Raw genomic sequence first — 18,510 nt, 5'->3', positions numbered from 1 at the left:
GAATCATTTTTAGGTGTGATAATGGTATTGTACTAATGTTTTTAAAAAAAATTTTTTTTCTTACCTTTTATTATCTTTCAGAGATTTATAGCAAAGTAATGAAGAAATGAGAAATGATGTTACCTGGGACGTCCTTAAAAACAGACTGGTTCAGTGAAGGGGGATATGACAGGAAAGATGATCAAGACGCATCAGTGTGCTAACAATCATTGACCCCAAGTAATACACATATGAGTTTATTACACATTCTACTTCTATATTCCACTGAATTTTAATGGAATATAAAATATAAAGGAACAGAAGGAGAAAGGGAGGGAGGAGAGATCTCTAGATAGATCAATATGTGTAGAAAATGTTTTGGCAGGATATATTTCAGAATGCTAAAATGTTTAAGTGGTTATCTCTGGGCTAACATGATCACAATTTTTAGAAAAAGTTACAAATTTATCATCTCTAGTGGAGATTACTGGTAACTTTTAGTCTCTTTTTGCTTAGCTATGTTTTCTAATTATTTCTACAATGAACGTATCAGAATGCTTCAAAACTTGTTTAAAAAGATAGAAGACTGCCAAAAAAGAAAAAGCCTCCCGCTTAAGTTCACATTTCTTAACTATTTCTGGGTCCTAGTCCCCTTACAGAATCTGCTGAAAGTCATTCTCTCCCCTTGAAATGCACAATCCTTCAGAATTTTTCATAGTGTTAAACTTTGAGACCCCAAATGAGCCCATACTCTCTATATTGTGAGTAGTTAAAATAATAAATAACAAAAGCTGATTTTTACTGCATACTTGGCTGGTATGTGCCAAGCATAGTCTTTAAGTGCTGTCCAAGAGTTAACTCGTTTAATCCTCCCAGCAACCCTGGGGCTTCCCTGGTAGCTCAGTCGGTAGACAATCTGCCTGCAGGGCAGGAGACCTAGGTTCGATTCCAGGGTTGGGACGATCCCCTGGAAAAGGAAATGGCAACCTGCTCTAGTGTTCTTGCCTGGAAAATCCTATGGACAGAGGAGCCTGGTGGGCTACAGTTCATGGGGTCACAAGAGTCGGACACGACTTTGCACCTAAACCAACAACCAGCAACCCTAGGAGATAAGCAGTCTCATCACCTCCAGTTTACAGATGAGGTCCCACAGCTCCAAACCTGGCAGCCTGGCCCTAGAGTTGGGCTTTATCTACCACATCATGAGGCCACTCACAGAGTTAAATCAAACATATGAAGCCAACGTGACCTCGTGAATCACCCTCCGGAAAACATCTTCAAATTCAACACTAAGTGCCCACCGTGTGCCAGACTCCAGGCCCTGCAACAGCACTGTCAGAGATTCATCCCAGACACCCAGCTAACTGCTGGAGGATCAGAAGTCAGGCCTGTCTTCTGAGTTCAAGTTCACCATAGCACAGCCGATTCCCTTTATGCCGAGGAAATGGTCTAAGTCACACATGACTTCCTCGTGGCCCAAATCTTTTCAAGCTAACTGGCAGAAGTCCAATTCAATAGTTCAACCTTTAGACCCTCAAATTAGCCCATGCTGCATAGCGATCTAAGTTTTTGAGATTTTTCCCTCATCACTCTACTTCCACCGGCTGAGACATCTTAGATGGAGACAAGCTTCCAAAGTTTGCATCTGAGGCTCACACATATAAACAGAGCAATTTATGTACAAGGCAGAGAACTGCTAGGTGCTAAGATGTCACACTGCACTCACGCACAACACAGCTCACGCACAAATATGCACAAGCAAGTTACATGAACGCCCTCGTGACGCTTACAGTTTCACAGTTCAAGCATCGAGTTTCATTGGTGAGCGTTCCCTGAAAAATCTCATGGACCCAGGTGAGTTCTGGTTTATTATTCTCCGCAGGTTCATTCATGTTGCCATTTTTTAACTTTCCATTTTGTTTCTCCTGTTTCTTCTCTTCCTGCAGGATGTCCGCAATAGTGTTTAGCAAATAATTTAAAAATTCGTGGGCGTCCTGCTGCATGTAGTTATCAAAGAGATCTGGAAAGGAGAGGGTTGTTATTTCAGTCTCTGGCTCTTGAAAAGCAAAGGAAATGCTTAATTTTACAAACCACGTTTCAATTTTTATATCGAAAGAGTGGACATGTATGGGATATATTCACCTCTATCTTGCAACTTCAATGGATAAGTTTTTTAAAATATTTTTTGTTCACTTCTACTTTTTACCACCGAGAACTAAATTTTCCCAATCTCCCTCTGTAAAGTCATCATATATATATACAGCTACAAACATTTGTATTTGCTCTACAAAAAAAGGAAAGAACAGGAAATACTTGAGCTCCTTGATAAAATATCAATATTTAATATAATATGACCACCAATGATCAATTATTCACTTTGTAATCTATCCAGAGTGACGGGGTCTCTTCCCAAAGACCATATTAAACTCTGAACCAGCCTGGAAGCAGCTTAAATGAAACACATAAGGGAGACGAGAGATATACACGAGAATGTATCTATCTGATAGCATTCTGAAACCAGATACAGAAGATTCCAGCAGCCCCACTGCTGCTCCCTGCCATAAGGACAATCAATCAAGAGATGAATGCAGCTGTGAAACTTCATTATTAATCATGTTCACAAGGGAGACTTGGGAGGGTTCTGCTTCCTTCTCAGATGATTTTTATTCTGGTCTGTATAAACTACAACTTCAAAAGACAGCAATCAAATTAAATGAGACTTTATAAAACAAACATCTTATTAACTGTGCAAGTCTGTTGCAACACGGCTGAAATCTAGGCTAAACACAAGTTGCCATATCAAATATTTCTATAGTCATAAATTTACCCATGCAAAACTTCTGGTATAACCTCGTCTCTACCACCACGTCTCCCAAAAAAAACCAGATACAGGAAAAAAAAGGAAGAAAATCAAGTGACAGCAGGACATTTTTATTATAGAAAAATATCAATTTGATATCCTTCAACTCTTTTAGACATATAAAAATCAGAGGTATTATTTTTAAAACAGCAGAGGCTCTAATTAGATAATGTGCATTTAGTTTAATCACTTATGACAAGTTTATAAGACAGTACTATTTTATTCAATTATTTCATCAACCTACTTATTCCAGTCAGTGTCCTGCCTTGGGCAATTTTTACTCTTATAATGATCCTACCCAGAAAAAAGTCCTCCTAATGTGGAGCAAATAAAAATATCATTCCATTTTGAAATGATAAATTACTTTTTTTTTTTTTTTGGCCATGTGGCATGTGGGATCTTAATTCCCTGACCAGAGATTGAACCCACACCCTCTGCATTGGCCATGTGGAGTATTAACCACTGAACCACTAAGGAAGTTCCAATCAGAATTTTTAAGTATTTTTTTTTATCCAATTTTGCTTTATATACTGGGTGGCAAAGAAGAAATATCTTTTATTTAAAAACAGATATTTGAGTAATTGGCCATACTATTTTCCCATTAAAAAAAAGGGAGGGGGGGATTCATTTTGAGGTTACGCAGACCTGTTGATTCTCCTTAACTGAAACACATTTGTCTCCATGCCACTCACCATTTTCTTTTCTCAGCCTCGAAATGAACTTCTTTGGTGGGATCACGCCGACCTTCTTCTTCTGTGTGGCGATGCTGTGGAAAAGATCTGCCAGGCATGTCAACAAGTTCTCTTTCTTTTTTTGCTGGGCCTTGTATGCCAGCACATTCTCCCGGAACGGCCGGCAGAAGTACAGGGCCTGAAGAACGGAGTTACAGTAGCATGTGTTTCCGAACTGCCAAAGGACAAGAAGGGCGATTTAAATCAGGGTTCTCCGGGCCGCCCTTGTGTGAACTGGCCCAGATCCCGTGTCACGGTCTGCGTGCCGTGGTAGACCAGTAAGCCACGCAGAACACCAGTGACCATCTGATCACTAGGGAAATGAATGCTAGTATACACAAGCTGGAGAGCTCGCTAGGCTATAAAAGTCTCTATAAAATGATAAGGAGCACTCAGCCTTGGTTTTTAAAAATCTAATGAGACTTTCTGGTGCTTAAAGAGAGAGTGAAGAAGAAAAAAAAATCAACATGATATGGAGACATAGAAAAGCAGCTGGCGACACAAAAGATGTCACACTGCAACATATCAAAGCTCCTATGACAGGGAAAATAAAAACCCCAATCAGAAAGAAATCCAGCTACTAGGAGCCACTTGCTCAGCTGAAACAGCCTTAACCGAGTGGGGACTTGTTTTAAGTTTCTCTCTTTCAAGCGTCTGGCACTCCTCCACAGGCTTCAGACCAATTGCCTCACTTTCTCCACAGCAATCTTGTTTCTGCTGAAATAGCCACTGTCTCAATACAATACCACATAGGTCCTGGTCTCCTGCCATCATAGTAGGACCCACGGAGTAACACTTTGCACTTCTCAAAAGCCACGGTTATGATTTAAAGAGGCAAAAAGTCATCATCTCACTGGTTTTCAACTGACTGGATAACCAATACTATGGGAGAACACATAGCTGAGACGTTCATTTTAGAATTTCTCATACGTGCTAAAATAAAGAGGAAAACCATCTAAGGCAATTAGAAGATTAATAGCAGATTAGAAAATGCTGTGTAAGATTAAAATAGAACACAAACATCTTCTCAAGCCTGGCTGTTGGCTGTGTTTCATCTGCCCAAGAGTGAGGCAGATGCATGGCCATCCTTAACGTGACATTTCTTCATATGCTAAGATAGAACACTTCCTATTTTTATACACTTTAATCTACTTTGACACAATTATGTGATGAGACAAACCCCTTTTTAAAGAGAAGCTGTAACTTTCATGAACTACCATTTGAAGTGAACATGTATAAAACTATTAACAGGTTTAGAACTTACAATGCTTCCCCAGACTAGGAGATGGCTTTAGTTCTTTATTCCTCCATAGTCTGCATCTGTCTTTTCCCTGGCCAAGGCAGAATTCCCGCAACTTGAATAACTACCCTCATAGAGCTTAAGCAAGAGGCCTTTGCACAATGCCTAAAAAGTTGCATTAAAATTATGTCAGTATTCCATCAACACAGTGCCCTATATTCCAGTACTTTAGACTTCTCCTTCCATCCTTTTCTTTACTCAGTGCCTCACCTTTAGCCAGACACCCTTTAGTAACACTTGGTCCCTGGACCAGTGAACAACTCCTGGGAAAGAAAAGGAACATGTACCGAGTGTCACTGTGTGCCTCGGCCTCATGTCAGGACCTCCAATAGGACCTCTCATGGATCCTTCACTATAAGCCAGAGGGTAGAAACCGCTGTGATCCATTTCACAGAGGGCGAAATGGAAGCTCAGAGAGGGGAAGGGACTTGCCCAAGATCACACAGCTGGGGAACAGCACAGGCAGACCTTGGATTAGGTCTGTACTACTTCAGAGACAATGTCCACTCTGTTATTCCACAAGCGGCATTCACTCAGAACACTCCCCGTAGAAATTATGACCTATGACACCTGAGTTCTGACAGACCATGCTCAGAGCAGTTGTTCCAGAAAACCTGGTGCTTTTGAGGGAACCACTGATGTTATTTAAATCCTCCATCCCAGAGCGAAAGGATCAGCTAGAGAAGAAAGCTCATGAGGGTGGAGGGTAATATTGCCTTACTACCCGGCCATCATGAACTTATCCAGGACACACAGCCTGACAAGTCTGGCTGTATACACGGGGACCGTTGCTGAGCACAAGTGAAATGAGGCCAAGGGATTTAGAGATAGACTGGCCCCAGTCTCCCCCCACTTCCCACTGATGCTTCAAATACCAAATTATGCCGTGAAGCACCCGCTGGTGCTGAGCTGGTAACCCTTTCAACACTCTGGCTGAGCTGACGAGCCCACGCAGATGGTAAGGGAGGACCACAAAAGCAGGTCTTACTACAAAGGCTGATAACATTGCTCTGAAGGTTAGTGTGCAAAGGAAATCCTTTAAGGCACGAGGGAAAAATGAGACTCTGACCTAATAATGCACTAATTAAACCTCCTCTTCTGGGGCAACTCATGCTTCCAAAAACTGGACTAAATATCCCCCACTGGGGTATTTGCCACCTATGGTAACCAAGGAGTATGAACGATTATTTAAAACTTGGTAATGATGAAAATGGCAGTGACATTGCTTCAAGAATGCTGAAACACCTGACTAAAACAGTACGTTTCAAAATACTTACGTTGACCAATCCGAAGTAGTGTTCATTGATCGGAAACTGCTCTGGACCAATGTCTTTTTCCAGAGCAGAGGCATTGGTGCCCTAAAAGAGAAAAACAGCAAAAGTTCTGTTGCGTGTAAAACAGACAAGAAAGCAAAAGGCTACTTGAGAGAGCCGGCTATTGAGACCAACATTTCCCCTAGTGGCCACGGAGTCTGGAGGTGGTCACACTGAAAACAGGTATTGGAAGTAAACCGTAGATGAGGTTATGAGGTCAGCCTGTCCTCTCCTCACCCAACTTCATCATCCCTCAAACCTGTTCTACCCAGTTTCAATGACCTTCCATTAGGAAAGGAGGTTTAGGACAGGCACCGAGCCTACCACTCAGAACTTCCAAATAAAATGTTCTAAGCTCAGATTCCTGGAGTAGCTTTTACACTACTCAGTGGTGTATAGAATCGTACCACCAATTTCAAAGTCAATGGTGTGTGTCTGATAAAGATTTATCTCTGTGCACCCACCACATGCCAGGCACTATTCTAGGCTCTGACAACAGAACAGTGGACAAAGATAGTCTGAAAGAAAAAGCAAGTACAATGGACAGCACATCAGAATGCCATGAGTGCTGTGGAGAAAAGCAAAGCCGGAAACGAGGGCAGGGGCTCCAGGGAGCGGGGAGGAGGGCAGGCACGGGGTGGGGAGGAGTGAAGGACGGATAGCTGCAGCTTTAAATAGGGTGGGCAGGGAAGGCCTTACTGAGAAAGTAAAATGTCCAAGGACATATAAATACTGGAGACATAGAATTTAAAACCTAACTGTTCTCAAGTGTATCAAATCGTAAGCCATGCATACTCAAGTTCAACACTCCAACATGAGGATAATAAGTTACTGGATACTCCCACCATGTGCCAGGGACTGCACTATTTATTCTCACAACATTCCCATCTGGTAAATTGTTGTTCAGTCGCTCAGTCGTGTCCAGCTCTTTGCAACTCCATAGAATGCATACAAGACTCCTTCACTATCTCCTGCAGTTGGCTCAAACTCATGTCCACTGAGTCAGTGATGCTATCCAACCATCTCATCCTCTGCCGCCCGCTTCTCCTCCTGCCTGCAGTCTTTCCCAGCATCAGGTCTTCCCAGGATCCAATGAGTCAGCTCTTCACGTCAGGTGGCCAACGTATTGGAGCTTCAGCATCAGGTAAGTACTTACTATTATAATCCCCATTTAAAAGTTAGGAACTTAAGGCTTTGAATGGTTGAGAATCTGTCCAAGAACCACAGTCAATAAGTGGCAGAGCTTAGACTTGAACCCTGGAGGCAGACTTGGGATTTCACAGTCTTAACCAAATACTATGCAGAGCAATCCTACTGAATAAAACCATTTCTTGAGCCCTGCTAAGCCCTGAGGCCTGGCAATACCTCACTGATGATCATTTTCCCCCAAGGCCTGGATACTGGGATTAGGAAAAGTGACCAAAGTTCAGTCCAACCAGGTGAGTAATCTGGGGGTGGGGAGGACCAGGCCCCATGGTTACCTACAGCTCTACATCATTCGATGCTCCTCAAATCCTCGGGCTATCACAGAAGACCTACAGCTCACAGACTCTCAAAGATCTGGGAGACAGGCACTTTAAAAAGAGACTCTTAGGCTTTATAAAAAATAAATCTGCTGCTGCTACTTATTCTGGATTCGTATAATTAGAATCTCCTATCACAGAAAGAAATGGCCAAAAGGCAGACTAAGAACCTGTCAAGATGGTCATGTGTCAACAAGCAAGCAATAAATGCAGAACAACTCAATTCTGAGCAAACAGAACCTCAGCAGAAATAGTACATTCCATCCTCTTATCATAATATCCTTTGTTTCCACTTGTCCATTATACTGTTCCACCAATCTAAAGTCCCTTACTCGTCAACAGAGACTTAACATTCAGTGGCTATTTGTGTGCACAACAGTTTCACTATCTTTTAATGGTGAGGGGTCCGGCTGGGGGGTAGGGAGCGATTCGTTGCCTTCACAATGATGTGACTCCATATACAGGCTCAATTCTTAAAATTAAAGCAGGATTTCATGGAACTGAAAAAAAATCACTAATATTTTCCAATAAAGCTACATCTCGATCATAAATCGATGTAAACAATGTGCATTAAATACACGCGCGGCCATTTCTGAAGCAACGTTAGGACATGTGGCTTAGTGCCCCAGAGGAGTGTCAGATATAAAAGCAGGGCACATGGAGACAGATCTCACTAAATCTTTCTCTATGAGGCAGCCATTTACTCAACCCATGACTTCTGCTATTTGGGAATTCCTGAATGGAGTCTGCTTTTTTCTTCTATCTATCTTAACTTTCCCACCGAAGAGGGAGCTGGTGAGGGTGGGGGGCAGTGCTGGTGGAGACTCAGGCTGACCACAGTGACTGGGGGCTGGGGCGGGGGGTCGCGGTGGTGCTTGAGAGGACACCCTGGACAAGGGGCAGCGGGCGAGGAGGCGCCCACAGCACAGCTCAGGAAGAGGGAAGGAGCTAACAGGGAGACCCACACTTCCCGGCCACGCCGCAGGTCAGGCCTGCTCATGCTCTCGCAGATGCTCTCTCTCCCTGGGCTGCTTCCAGATCTCTGCAAGGTCACCCTTTTGTCAGAACAGCTACCCTCAGGCTTCCCTGGTGGCCCGCTGGCTAAGAATCTGCCTGCCAATGGAGGGGACACGAGTCCAATCTCTGATCTAGGAAGATCCCATGTGCCATGGAGCAACCAAGCCTGTGCCTGCAACTACTGAGTCCGTGCACCCTGGAGCCCATGTGCCGCAACTACTGAAGCCCGCAGGTCCCAGAACCCACACTCTGCAACAAGAGAAGCCCCCGCAATGAGAAGCCCATGCACTAAACTCGCGGGCAGCCCCTGCTCGCTGCAACTAGTGAAAGCCTGTGGAAATAAATACATAATTTTTTAAAATCTGCCCTCTGCAGCCCATGCCTCCCAGCACTGTACAAACCCCTTCCTTTCTCCTCATCTTGCCTAAACCCCATCCCCCAGCGACCTACCTTGACACCCCGTCTCCTGCCGTCATGCTGGGTGGTTTCGGGATCCAGGTGAAAGCACCTTCCCACACCTGCTCTCTCAGTGTTGGCGTCCTCTTCTGCAGCTGCCTTTTATTCCACTCCACTCCAGCTACCCACTCCCAAAGACACAGCCTGGATCTGGTCACCACCCTAAACCCAGGCAGGCTGGGCTCTGCCTGCCGGCTCATCCCATTACAGCCACACAGAGACTCGCCGGAACCCCTCACCCTTCTCCTTTCTCATCCAGCTTAGAGTCCATGGATCATGATTTCAATGGCGCTCATAAACACCCCCATACCCGTCCTTTGCTTATACTACTTGGCAAAAAGTCAACCCAGAGGGGACCAAACTATCCACCTTCTCTGAACCCGGACAGATGAGCAACATTAGAGGGGAGAAGTCACACCCCAAGCTGACTGCACTCAACTGAACTCACCAAATTTAGGCCAACTCTCAACATGCCTACATTCCAATAGCGTTTCTCTAACACGCTCATTCTCCACTCCACAGTGACTATTTCCAGCCTTCTCCAAGCTCCTCAAAACTCTTACACTCCTTTGCCCCTCTCACTGGCCTCCTACTCAACAGCAAAAATAACAAAATAAAACCAGCAGAGAGGAACTTTCTTAATTACACACTCCAAAATCTTCAAACCTACATGCCTCCCTGTCAATGATGGAGATCTCACTCTCGTTCAAGGTCAATTGCTCCTGCACTATTAGATCCTGCCCTGCTGAACTGAACATGCCTACATGTCTCACATGTGAAAATACACACACACATCTTCTTCCCACATCTATCTCCCCAGTCCCCATCTTTTCTCACCTTCTTTTCACAGCTAAACTACTTTAAACAACTGTCTATTCTGAAACATTTACAAATGAATCAGAAGATTTCTAAGAGCTGTTTCAAATAATCCAATGGGGAGAAGTGGGAGGTGGGGGGTGGGGATAAAACTCTGCTGTTGAAGCTGAGCATGGGTACATGGGGCTTATTATACCATCCTGTTTATACTTTTACATATATTATGGGCAGGGTAATGGTCTCCCAAAGATGCCCATGTCCTCACTCCCAGAACTTGTGATGACATCATGTTACACGGCACAGGGAAATTTAGATTGCAGAAGGATTGATTTGCTAATCAGCTGACCAAAAATAGGGGGATTGTCCTGGACCATCCAGTTGGGTGCCACGTAATCACAGGTATCCTTAAAAGTGGGAGACAGAGCAGGACAACCGATGAAAGCGATACTATGTGTAAGTCATGCCTCTGCTGACTTTGTAGGCGGAGGAAGGGGCCAGGAGCCAGAGAACCAAGCAGCCTCTCGAAGCTTAAAAGGCAAGGAAGCAGTTTCCACTAGAGCCGCCAGGAAAAACACAGCACTGTACTGCCTTCATTTTAGCTCAGGGAAACCCAGCTCAGACTTCTGACCTTGAGGCTATAAGATAATAAATTTGTGCTGTTTAAGCCACTTAAGGTCATGGTAACTTGTTACAGCAGCAAGAGGAAACTCATACACTGTGTTTGAAGTTTTCCATAACACGTGTTGAGACCTGTCTGTTTTCTCACCTCGCCATCTCTCCTCAAAATAGCCCCTTCTGGGTGCTACCCTGATGCACTCCACACACGGTCAACTCTGGACGGCACGCACGGCTGCTAGCTTTCCCCAGCCACTATCTGAGGGCTCCCTCCCTCCCTCCATGCCTCTCTGTGGAGGGTCCAGATAATAACCAGGCTTTAGTCAGCAGCTATGTGCCGAACACCTCAAACTCTTCACCACCTTGATCGCTGAAAGTTCACTTCTGAGATCATTCAGGTAGGATGAATAGACATTTCCAGTTGCTTGTCTCACAGACCCTCAAAATCATTCTACTCCAAGCCCTAGCTTTCATTTCTCCTTCCCCCCAAATCCACTCTTTTCCTGGTGTTTCCCCACTTCGTCCATGACAATGCCACCTTCATTCCAGCTCCTTCTACAAACCTCAGGGCCAGGTCCAACATCCCACTCCCCACTCATTCATCACAGTGTACTGACTAATTCCCTCTCCTTAAATCGCTCAAGTCCATCGGCTTCTCTTTAACCTCCAGCCCCCAGTGAGACCAAGCCACCCCATTTCTCATCTGAATTTAAACAGCCTCCTAAATGGCATCCAACACCCACCTTGCTGGCCTTAACCCCACCGTCAACATGGCAACAAAACTGTTCTTTTTAAATAGAAATCTGGGGCTTCCCTGGTGGCTCACCAGTAAAGAATCTGTGATCTGGTAAGATCCCAAAATCCAATAAGCTCACGTGCCACAACTACTGAGTCTGTGTTCTAGAGCCTGGCAGCCGCCACTACCGAATGCGCATGCCACTCCTGAAGCCTGTGCACCCAGAGCCTGTGCTCCACGAGAGGCCACCGCAACGAGAAGCCCGCACTCCGCAACTAGAGAAAAGCCCTCGCAGCAACGATGGCCCAGCACAGCCAAAAATAAATAAATTATTTTTTTAAAGCTTTTAAAAATAAAATACACATCTGCTTTGAAATTCTCCAGTAACTTCCAGCGCTGTCTCCAGGGTCACCCCCCGGCCACACATTCTCTCATACACTTGGCCCACTAGGACAGCCTTTGTCCTGTTCCTCAAATCCTCAAGTTCCCTCCCATCCATCACCTGAATGCTCTTCCCCTGCTTCTCCACCCAGCTGTACCCTAACATCCTTCGCAGGGAATTCCTCACCAGCCACCCCTAGACTCAGGGAGTCTCTTTGATTGACAAAATAACGGTACCTTATTGTGTGGACCAAATCAGGATGCCCACACCCTAGTCCGCAGAACTGGTGAATATGTTAACTGATGTGGCAAAAGAGACTTTGCAGATATGACTGATTTAAGAAGCTTGAGATGGGGGGATTATCCTGGATGGTCTGCGTGGGCCCAGTGTCATCAAGGGTCCTCATGAGGAGGCGGCAGGAGTACCATCGTCAGCGAGGAGACATGATGACACGTGCAGAGTTGAGAGAGAGAGACCTGAGGATGCTATGCTGCCGGCCTTGAAGACGGGATGCACCATGAGCCAAGGAACAGACAGGCCCTAGACAATGGAAAGGGCTCTCCTAGAATGTCTGGAAGCTGTGCAGCCCTGCCAACACCTTGATTTGAGGACTTCTGACCTCCAGAGCTCCAAGAGAATAAACTCTTGTCATTTTCAGCTGCTAAGGGACGTCCCTGGTGGTCCAGTTTTAAGACTCTGCGCTTCTACCACAGGGGGCACTGGCTGGATCCCTGGTTGGGGAATTCAGGTCCCACACGCCACACAGCATGGCCAAAAAAAAAAAAAAAGCTGCTAAATTTGTGGTACTATTTTACTGTGGCAACACAAAACTGACATACCCCCCTCCCCAACAACCTCCACCCTCCTCTCATACTGTCTCCCTTACAGTATTTATGCCAATTGTTCTTTGCATGATTATTAATATCTGTCTAATCCCCTAAACTACATGTCTCATGGGAGCAAAGACTATGTTTAACCTATTTAATCCTGCAAGTACAGTACTAAGTGAATAGCACAGGGCAGGCCCAGTCGTGCTGGGTGGGTAAATGGATGGATGGATGAATGGATGGATGGTTGGATGGATGCGTGGATGGGAATGGTCAGGGTGTGTGAATTGCTTCCATATCCATGATCATTTGGACGTGGGTGTGTGCACTCTCCAGATCTATTGTTCAGTGAGGCCTAAGTGGTACCCTCAACCACTTCCCCATTTTCCCTGACCTTTTATAAATACACATCCTAGGAATTCCTTCCCATGGATACAGAATGTTACTAATATTTACCCTTGGAACCAAACTCTTGCTTCACCATTTTGCATTGGTAACATGAATTTTTATGCAATCTTAACAGATTTTGGAGTTCTCTATGTTAAATGTAGATCTCTATACAATAAAAGGATATAGACATCATGGGGAATGTTTCATGAGATGATGATGACAGATACTTAAATATCAATTAGACATTGTAAATCAAAGCTTTAAATGAGCATGTCCTTCAGCCCTGAAATCTGTTCCACATCTATACTTACACAGGTAGAAAAGATACAGAGCCTGTATCCAGGCCCGGCTTAAAACAAGATGGAAGTTTCTCTCTTTCACGTAAGTGTTCACAGGGAGGAAGCACTGCAGGTCTGAAACGGCAGCTCCGCAGGGCCACGGACACAGGCTCCTTTTAACTTGTTGCTTTGTCATCCTCAAGAGTCTATCTCGGGAACCAAGATGGCCACTCCAGCCCCCTATCATCGAACCTGCGCCAGGGGCAGACAGACGAGGAGGAGAGAGATTTCTCCTTCCCTTCCAAGAAAGTCCCTGAGAGTCACACACATCATGTTTTCTCAGGATCCTGATGGCCAGAACATCTGCCAGCCACGCAGCCACACCTAGCTGCCAGGGGAACTTGGCAAACGTGCTCCTGAGCAGCGATGAGCTGCCAAAATCAGAAATGGAAAAAGGATACTGCAGTAACAGCATGCAATGGTCCTCCCTGGCAAGGTTTGTAACAGAAAAAAGTTAGAAATAATTTAGCATTACTCATTCAGTCGTGTCCGACTATTTGTGACTTCATGGACTGTAACCTGCCAGGCTCCTCAGTCTAGGGAATTCTTCAAGAAAGAATACTAGAGTAGGTAGCCATTTCCTTCTCCAAGAAATAATTTAACTGGTTAAATAAATACAGTAATAAATAAGACAGAATACCATGTAGCTACTTAAAAACAGCAAAGCTACTCCACAGGTATGGCTGTGAAAATTTGCCTAAGATACAACAATAAGTAAAAACATGTGAGTGGGCCAACGTGTGTACAGAACAATTGCTGGAAATGTCCTCCATCCAAGCAGCAGAGACTGAGCCTCTTGGTCTGCAGCGCAACTACACACCTGAGGGACATAAAGGGGCAGGGTGGCCAGAGCCAGCCTTCGACCTCTATGCTTTAATGGAAATTCCAGAAAGAACACTTAAGAAATTATTAACACTTGTCACCCGTGTCTAGGAGAAGGGCTTGCAGATGACAAGTCCACCAAGGGGCTTTTTGTTTTTTCAACTGTGACATCTATGCTTTAATGGAAATTCCAGAAAGAACACTTAAGAAATTATTAACACTTGTCACCAGTGTCTAGGGGAAGGGCTTGCAGATGACAAGCCCACCAAGGGGCTTTTTGTTTTTTCAACTGTTCCAATTTTTAACTATGAGCATGTATTATCTTTGTCATAAAAAATGTAATGAAAGTTAGCAAACTAATATCCTGCAGACCAGTTATTGAAGGCCCACAGCACACACCTCACAGCTGCATTTGGCCACTGTTCCCCCCAGGATGAATTTCCTTTTGATTTGGGGCACGTCCTCTCTCTTGGCCTTTGTTTCCTGGGTTAGAAGTGGGGTTGCTCACATTCAGCCTGCCTGTGGCTCAGGGTGGCGGAGGAAACCAAGCAAAACGAGGAACGTTATCAGCACTCAGTAAATGGCAAGTAAACCCAAGCTTGCACTTTGATCACTGCGCCCAGCACAACGACACAAAGGCAAACGGGGCGCTGAGAACAACTGACCAGATGCTGAACGAAAACTGATCCACAGCAGTAAATGACAGGGTCTGCGGGCATAACAGACAGAGTTTTCATTTACATCGGTGAGAAACGTGGTAACCTTTGAAAACAATGCACCGCACTTTATTAAAAATAGAATCTGGGCTGGGACAAGTTCCAACGAGAAGACTCTAATGCTAGCTCTTCACAGCACGTCTGAAAGCAGTTGTGTGGCTACCACGGGGTGCGACAGAAACACAGAGGCAACAACAGCTCGGGAAGAATGAATCATAAACGCGTGAGATGTATAAAGAAAGGCAATTCTTCTAAAGCAATTTTAAAAGCAGCTTATAGGAAAACAAGTTAGAATGCCTTCCCTCGGGGGAGAGGGGATGAAGACAGATTCTCGCCCAGGAGGATGTAATCAGAACAATGGCACTGCAAGATCTAGACAAGTCAATGAAGGATTTCCCTTGTTGGTCCAGTGGCTAAGATTCTGCGCTCCCAATGCAGGGGGCCCAGATTCGATCCCTGGTTGGGAACTAGATCCCTCAAGCGGCAGCTAAGATCCCACATGCCACAACTAAGACCAGAAGCAGCCAAATAAAAGTTAAAAAAACAAAAAAAAAAGGTAAGAACATTGTATATTATGCAGGAGCCTAAACCGAAAATAGGAACCAGGAAGGGGCCTTGAAGATCAGCTAGACCATTACACAGATCAAAAAAACCAACACCTAAGATCATAGACATAAACCTGCTTGCTCAAGATCACCCCAAGGCAGCCTACTCTTCTGCATCCTAAGGCATGCGGGATCTCCTTCTAGTCCGTACAAAGTGCAGAAAGGCCCCAAACAACACTTAAGAAGTCTAAGTACACAGAGAGTTAAGTCGCGATTATAAACCATGAATTAAAATACACGGCAGGAGAGGTGAATGTTGTTGCTAAAATGACCTTTTAAAGTCGACATTCAAAAAAGGGCTATTTTACTTAAAAAGCGTGTTTCAAAGTACGAAAGTACTTTGAGGATGAATTCTCAAAAGGACTAGAATTCCCAGACTTCTGATAACAAAAGGTCTTTCGTAGAGCCTTAAGGAGAAAGTGAAGCAAAAATGAAGTGATGTTTTGTTTTCTTCTGGAAGGAAGCTCTTAATGGAGTGAGTTTCTTCCCCCCCCCTCCCAAAATTGACAAAGATATTAAAATTTGTTGCTTACAAGGAAAGATTTTTAAAAAGGAATGGCAATACTTGGATTAAAATTACAAATGAGAAATAAAAATAAATAAAGTGATGCAACTCAAGATCTCAGGAGTCAGGAGCCACCTGCCAGAATTCACGGATGGTTAAGGAGGCATTACAGTCATTGGCTTCCAAACATAATTAGTAATAATGATAGATAACACAAAAAATAACACTGTGTCCAGTCACTGCTCTGAGGACTTAAGGTATATTTTACTCATTTTAATCTTCACAATAACTCTGTGAAGTGGATATCACTACTGTTTCCATTTTAAAGATAAGAAAATTGAGGTCCAGAGGGAGTAAATAACTTCACCCAAGATCACACAGATAATAAATACTGGAATTAGGTTTTAATTCACACCATCTGGCTCCAGAGTGTAGGCTCCCAAGCACTATACCACACTGACTCTCAAGGTCGTAGGGTCCCCTCAGAGCCCCAGAACCATAAGAATAATAAACTGAGGAAAGAGAAGAGGACAGAGTTAAGAGATCTAAACCCCTACCTCTGAGGCACCACTCCAAATATTCTAGAATGAGGAATGCAGGCGTCCTTCTCTGTAAAATCACCACAGAATACTGCAACCAATTTAAAGAATATATAAAACTGAGGTTGAAAATCAGGAGAAACCTGAGATGTAATCAAGAGGTAATAATTTTTTTTTTTCCAAAATAGTTTCAGGCTGTGAATTTTTATCCAGACAAATATAATAGTAAAAGAAAATATTACTGTTTAAAATAGGAGAAAGCAAAAATAAGATCAAAAAGTAGAAATGAGTTCTAAGGAGTAAACCATTTTACATCTAATAACGGAATAATGTGCATTCTTACTTCCCTAACATGGATAGATATTGACAATTAAAAAAAGAAGAGAGAAAGGGCCCACCGGAAGGATTCAGAATAAAATGTGTTAATATAGTAATACAGCTCATCTCTCAGTGCTGGGACCATTTGGGAGGGGTGAGTGGGGAGAAATGGTGTGAATTATGTATCAGGGGAAAAACTGTCCTTTTTTCCTTAGTCAAAGCGAGGGGCACAGCCTCTGCCAGGCCTCTAGAGAAACAGAAATGCAGATGGCAATTCTGTGCCTCTTGGCTCAGAACTAGCGCAGCCGTCCTCCGGCCCCTCAGAGCTGTCCCCTCCACCCCAGCCCCCATCACCGCCTCCTCAGCATTTGGCTTTAACATCACCTCTTCAAAGCTATCTTCTCTGACCCTTCTCTCTCACAGAATGCTGTGTCTCTCTCATACAACTAATCACAATCTGTAATAACATGTTTGCTTGTGGCTGATGTCTTTAACGTCTGTCTTCCCACTGGACCACAGATTGGCAAATGACAGTCCCTGGGCCAGATGCGGCCCACTAACTGTTTTTGTAAATAAAGTTTTATTGGAACACAGCTGTGATCACTCATTTACTCACTGTAGCTACTTTCACAACAGGACAGCAGAGCTGAGTAGCTCCAACAGAGACACTGTGGCCCACAAAGCCTGAATATGTACGATCGAGCCCTTTCCCGACAACCCTGCCAAGTCCTACACTGGACCGTAAAGTCTGTGAGGACAGGACTGTGTCTGACTGGTCTTCCAGGACCCTACAGAACATCTGCCATGCACAAGGCACTCAGTAAATGTGCCGACTGAACCAACCAGGTAAACGGGTAATGAGCAGTGTGTGCCGCTTGCGGTTCAGAGAATCCCGCGTCTCTGTGCTCATCAACGCCACTGTCTACTAACCAAGGCCACTCCACTTACTGTCCCCTTCCACTCCGCCAGCAAGGACAGAGCCAGGACTCAACCCCAGGCCACTCGGCTCCAGAGCCAGGGCTCCTGACCTCAAGGCAGGGAGAATGATCTACCCATTCAGACTTTGAGTGATCCCTCAGCTGCAGGTGGAGGGCCTGGGCAGAGGGCCACCACTGGTTCTGACCGTGTCCTCGTTGGCCGCTGGCCCTCACACATCCCCTCACCACCAGTGCCCTCTGCCCATCCGGCCTCCTCCGAGAATAGGCACCTCACCTGGTCCCACAGAGCAATACTGACTCTCTCTCCAGACAAGGCGCTCACTCGGACTCACTACCTCCATTTCACAGGTAAGGGAAATGAAATTAATGGAGGCTCAGAAAATTGCCAAGGTCAAGTGTTAGTATGAGGCAGAGGTCAGCTGCAAACCCACAACCTCATTTACCATCACAATGCCAACTCCCGGTTCAACAGCGCTCCTGCACCTCCAGACAGACAGACTCCCACAAGGAAAAGGGCTTTCACTAGAAGGCAGTGACGGGCATTTTCATCCTGCACTGGGAGAACACGTCATTTCCATGCCTTTCTGGGGCGGGAGAAACAATGCTGGAAAAAACCTGAGTGTGACTTCACCTAAGAACCATAACACAGAAGCAAAAATGCCTGTAATTGAAGACGACGACCCTGGGATACATCATGCTCCCAAGTCGTCATAGGAAGGACAGTCAAGAGCAGTGGCAGACTCTGGCCTGTGAAACAATTCTTCTCGTGGCTAGAGACAGCACA

At 44.7% G+C, this 18,510-nt stretch overlaps 1 protein-coding gene across 1 annotated transcript in view; it reads right to left on the bottom strand.

The window, feature by feature from the left end:
* Nucleotides 1-18,510, bottom strand: part of USP46 (ubiquitin specific peptidase 46) — a 62,927-nt gene that overhangs the window by 30,518 nt on the left and 13,899 nt on the right. The window contains exons 2-4 of the mRNA XM_043906788.1: nt 6,148-6,228; nt 3,532-3,745; nt 1,770-1,999 (exon numbers count right to left, since the gene is read on the bottom strand). Of these exons, the coding sequence (XP_043762723.1) occupies nt 1,770-1,999; nt 3,532-3,745; nt 6,148-6,228 (525 nt within the window). The remainder of the gene's footprint in view (nt 1-1,769; nt 2,000-3,531; nt 3,746-6,147; nt 6,229-18,510) is intronic.

Source organism: Cervus elaphus, chromosome 6 (assembly GCF_910594005.1).
Source record: "Cervus elaphus chromosome 6, mCerEla1.1, whole genome shotgun sequence".
In the NCBI taxonomy this organism is placed as follows: Eukaryota; Metazoa; Chordata; class Mammalia; order Artiodactyla; family Cervidae; genus Cervus; species Cervus elaphus.
This window is presented reverse-complemented; position numbering and strand designations above follow the sequence as displayed.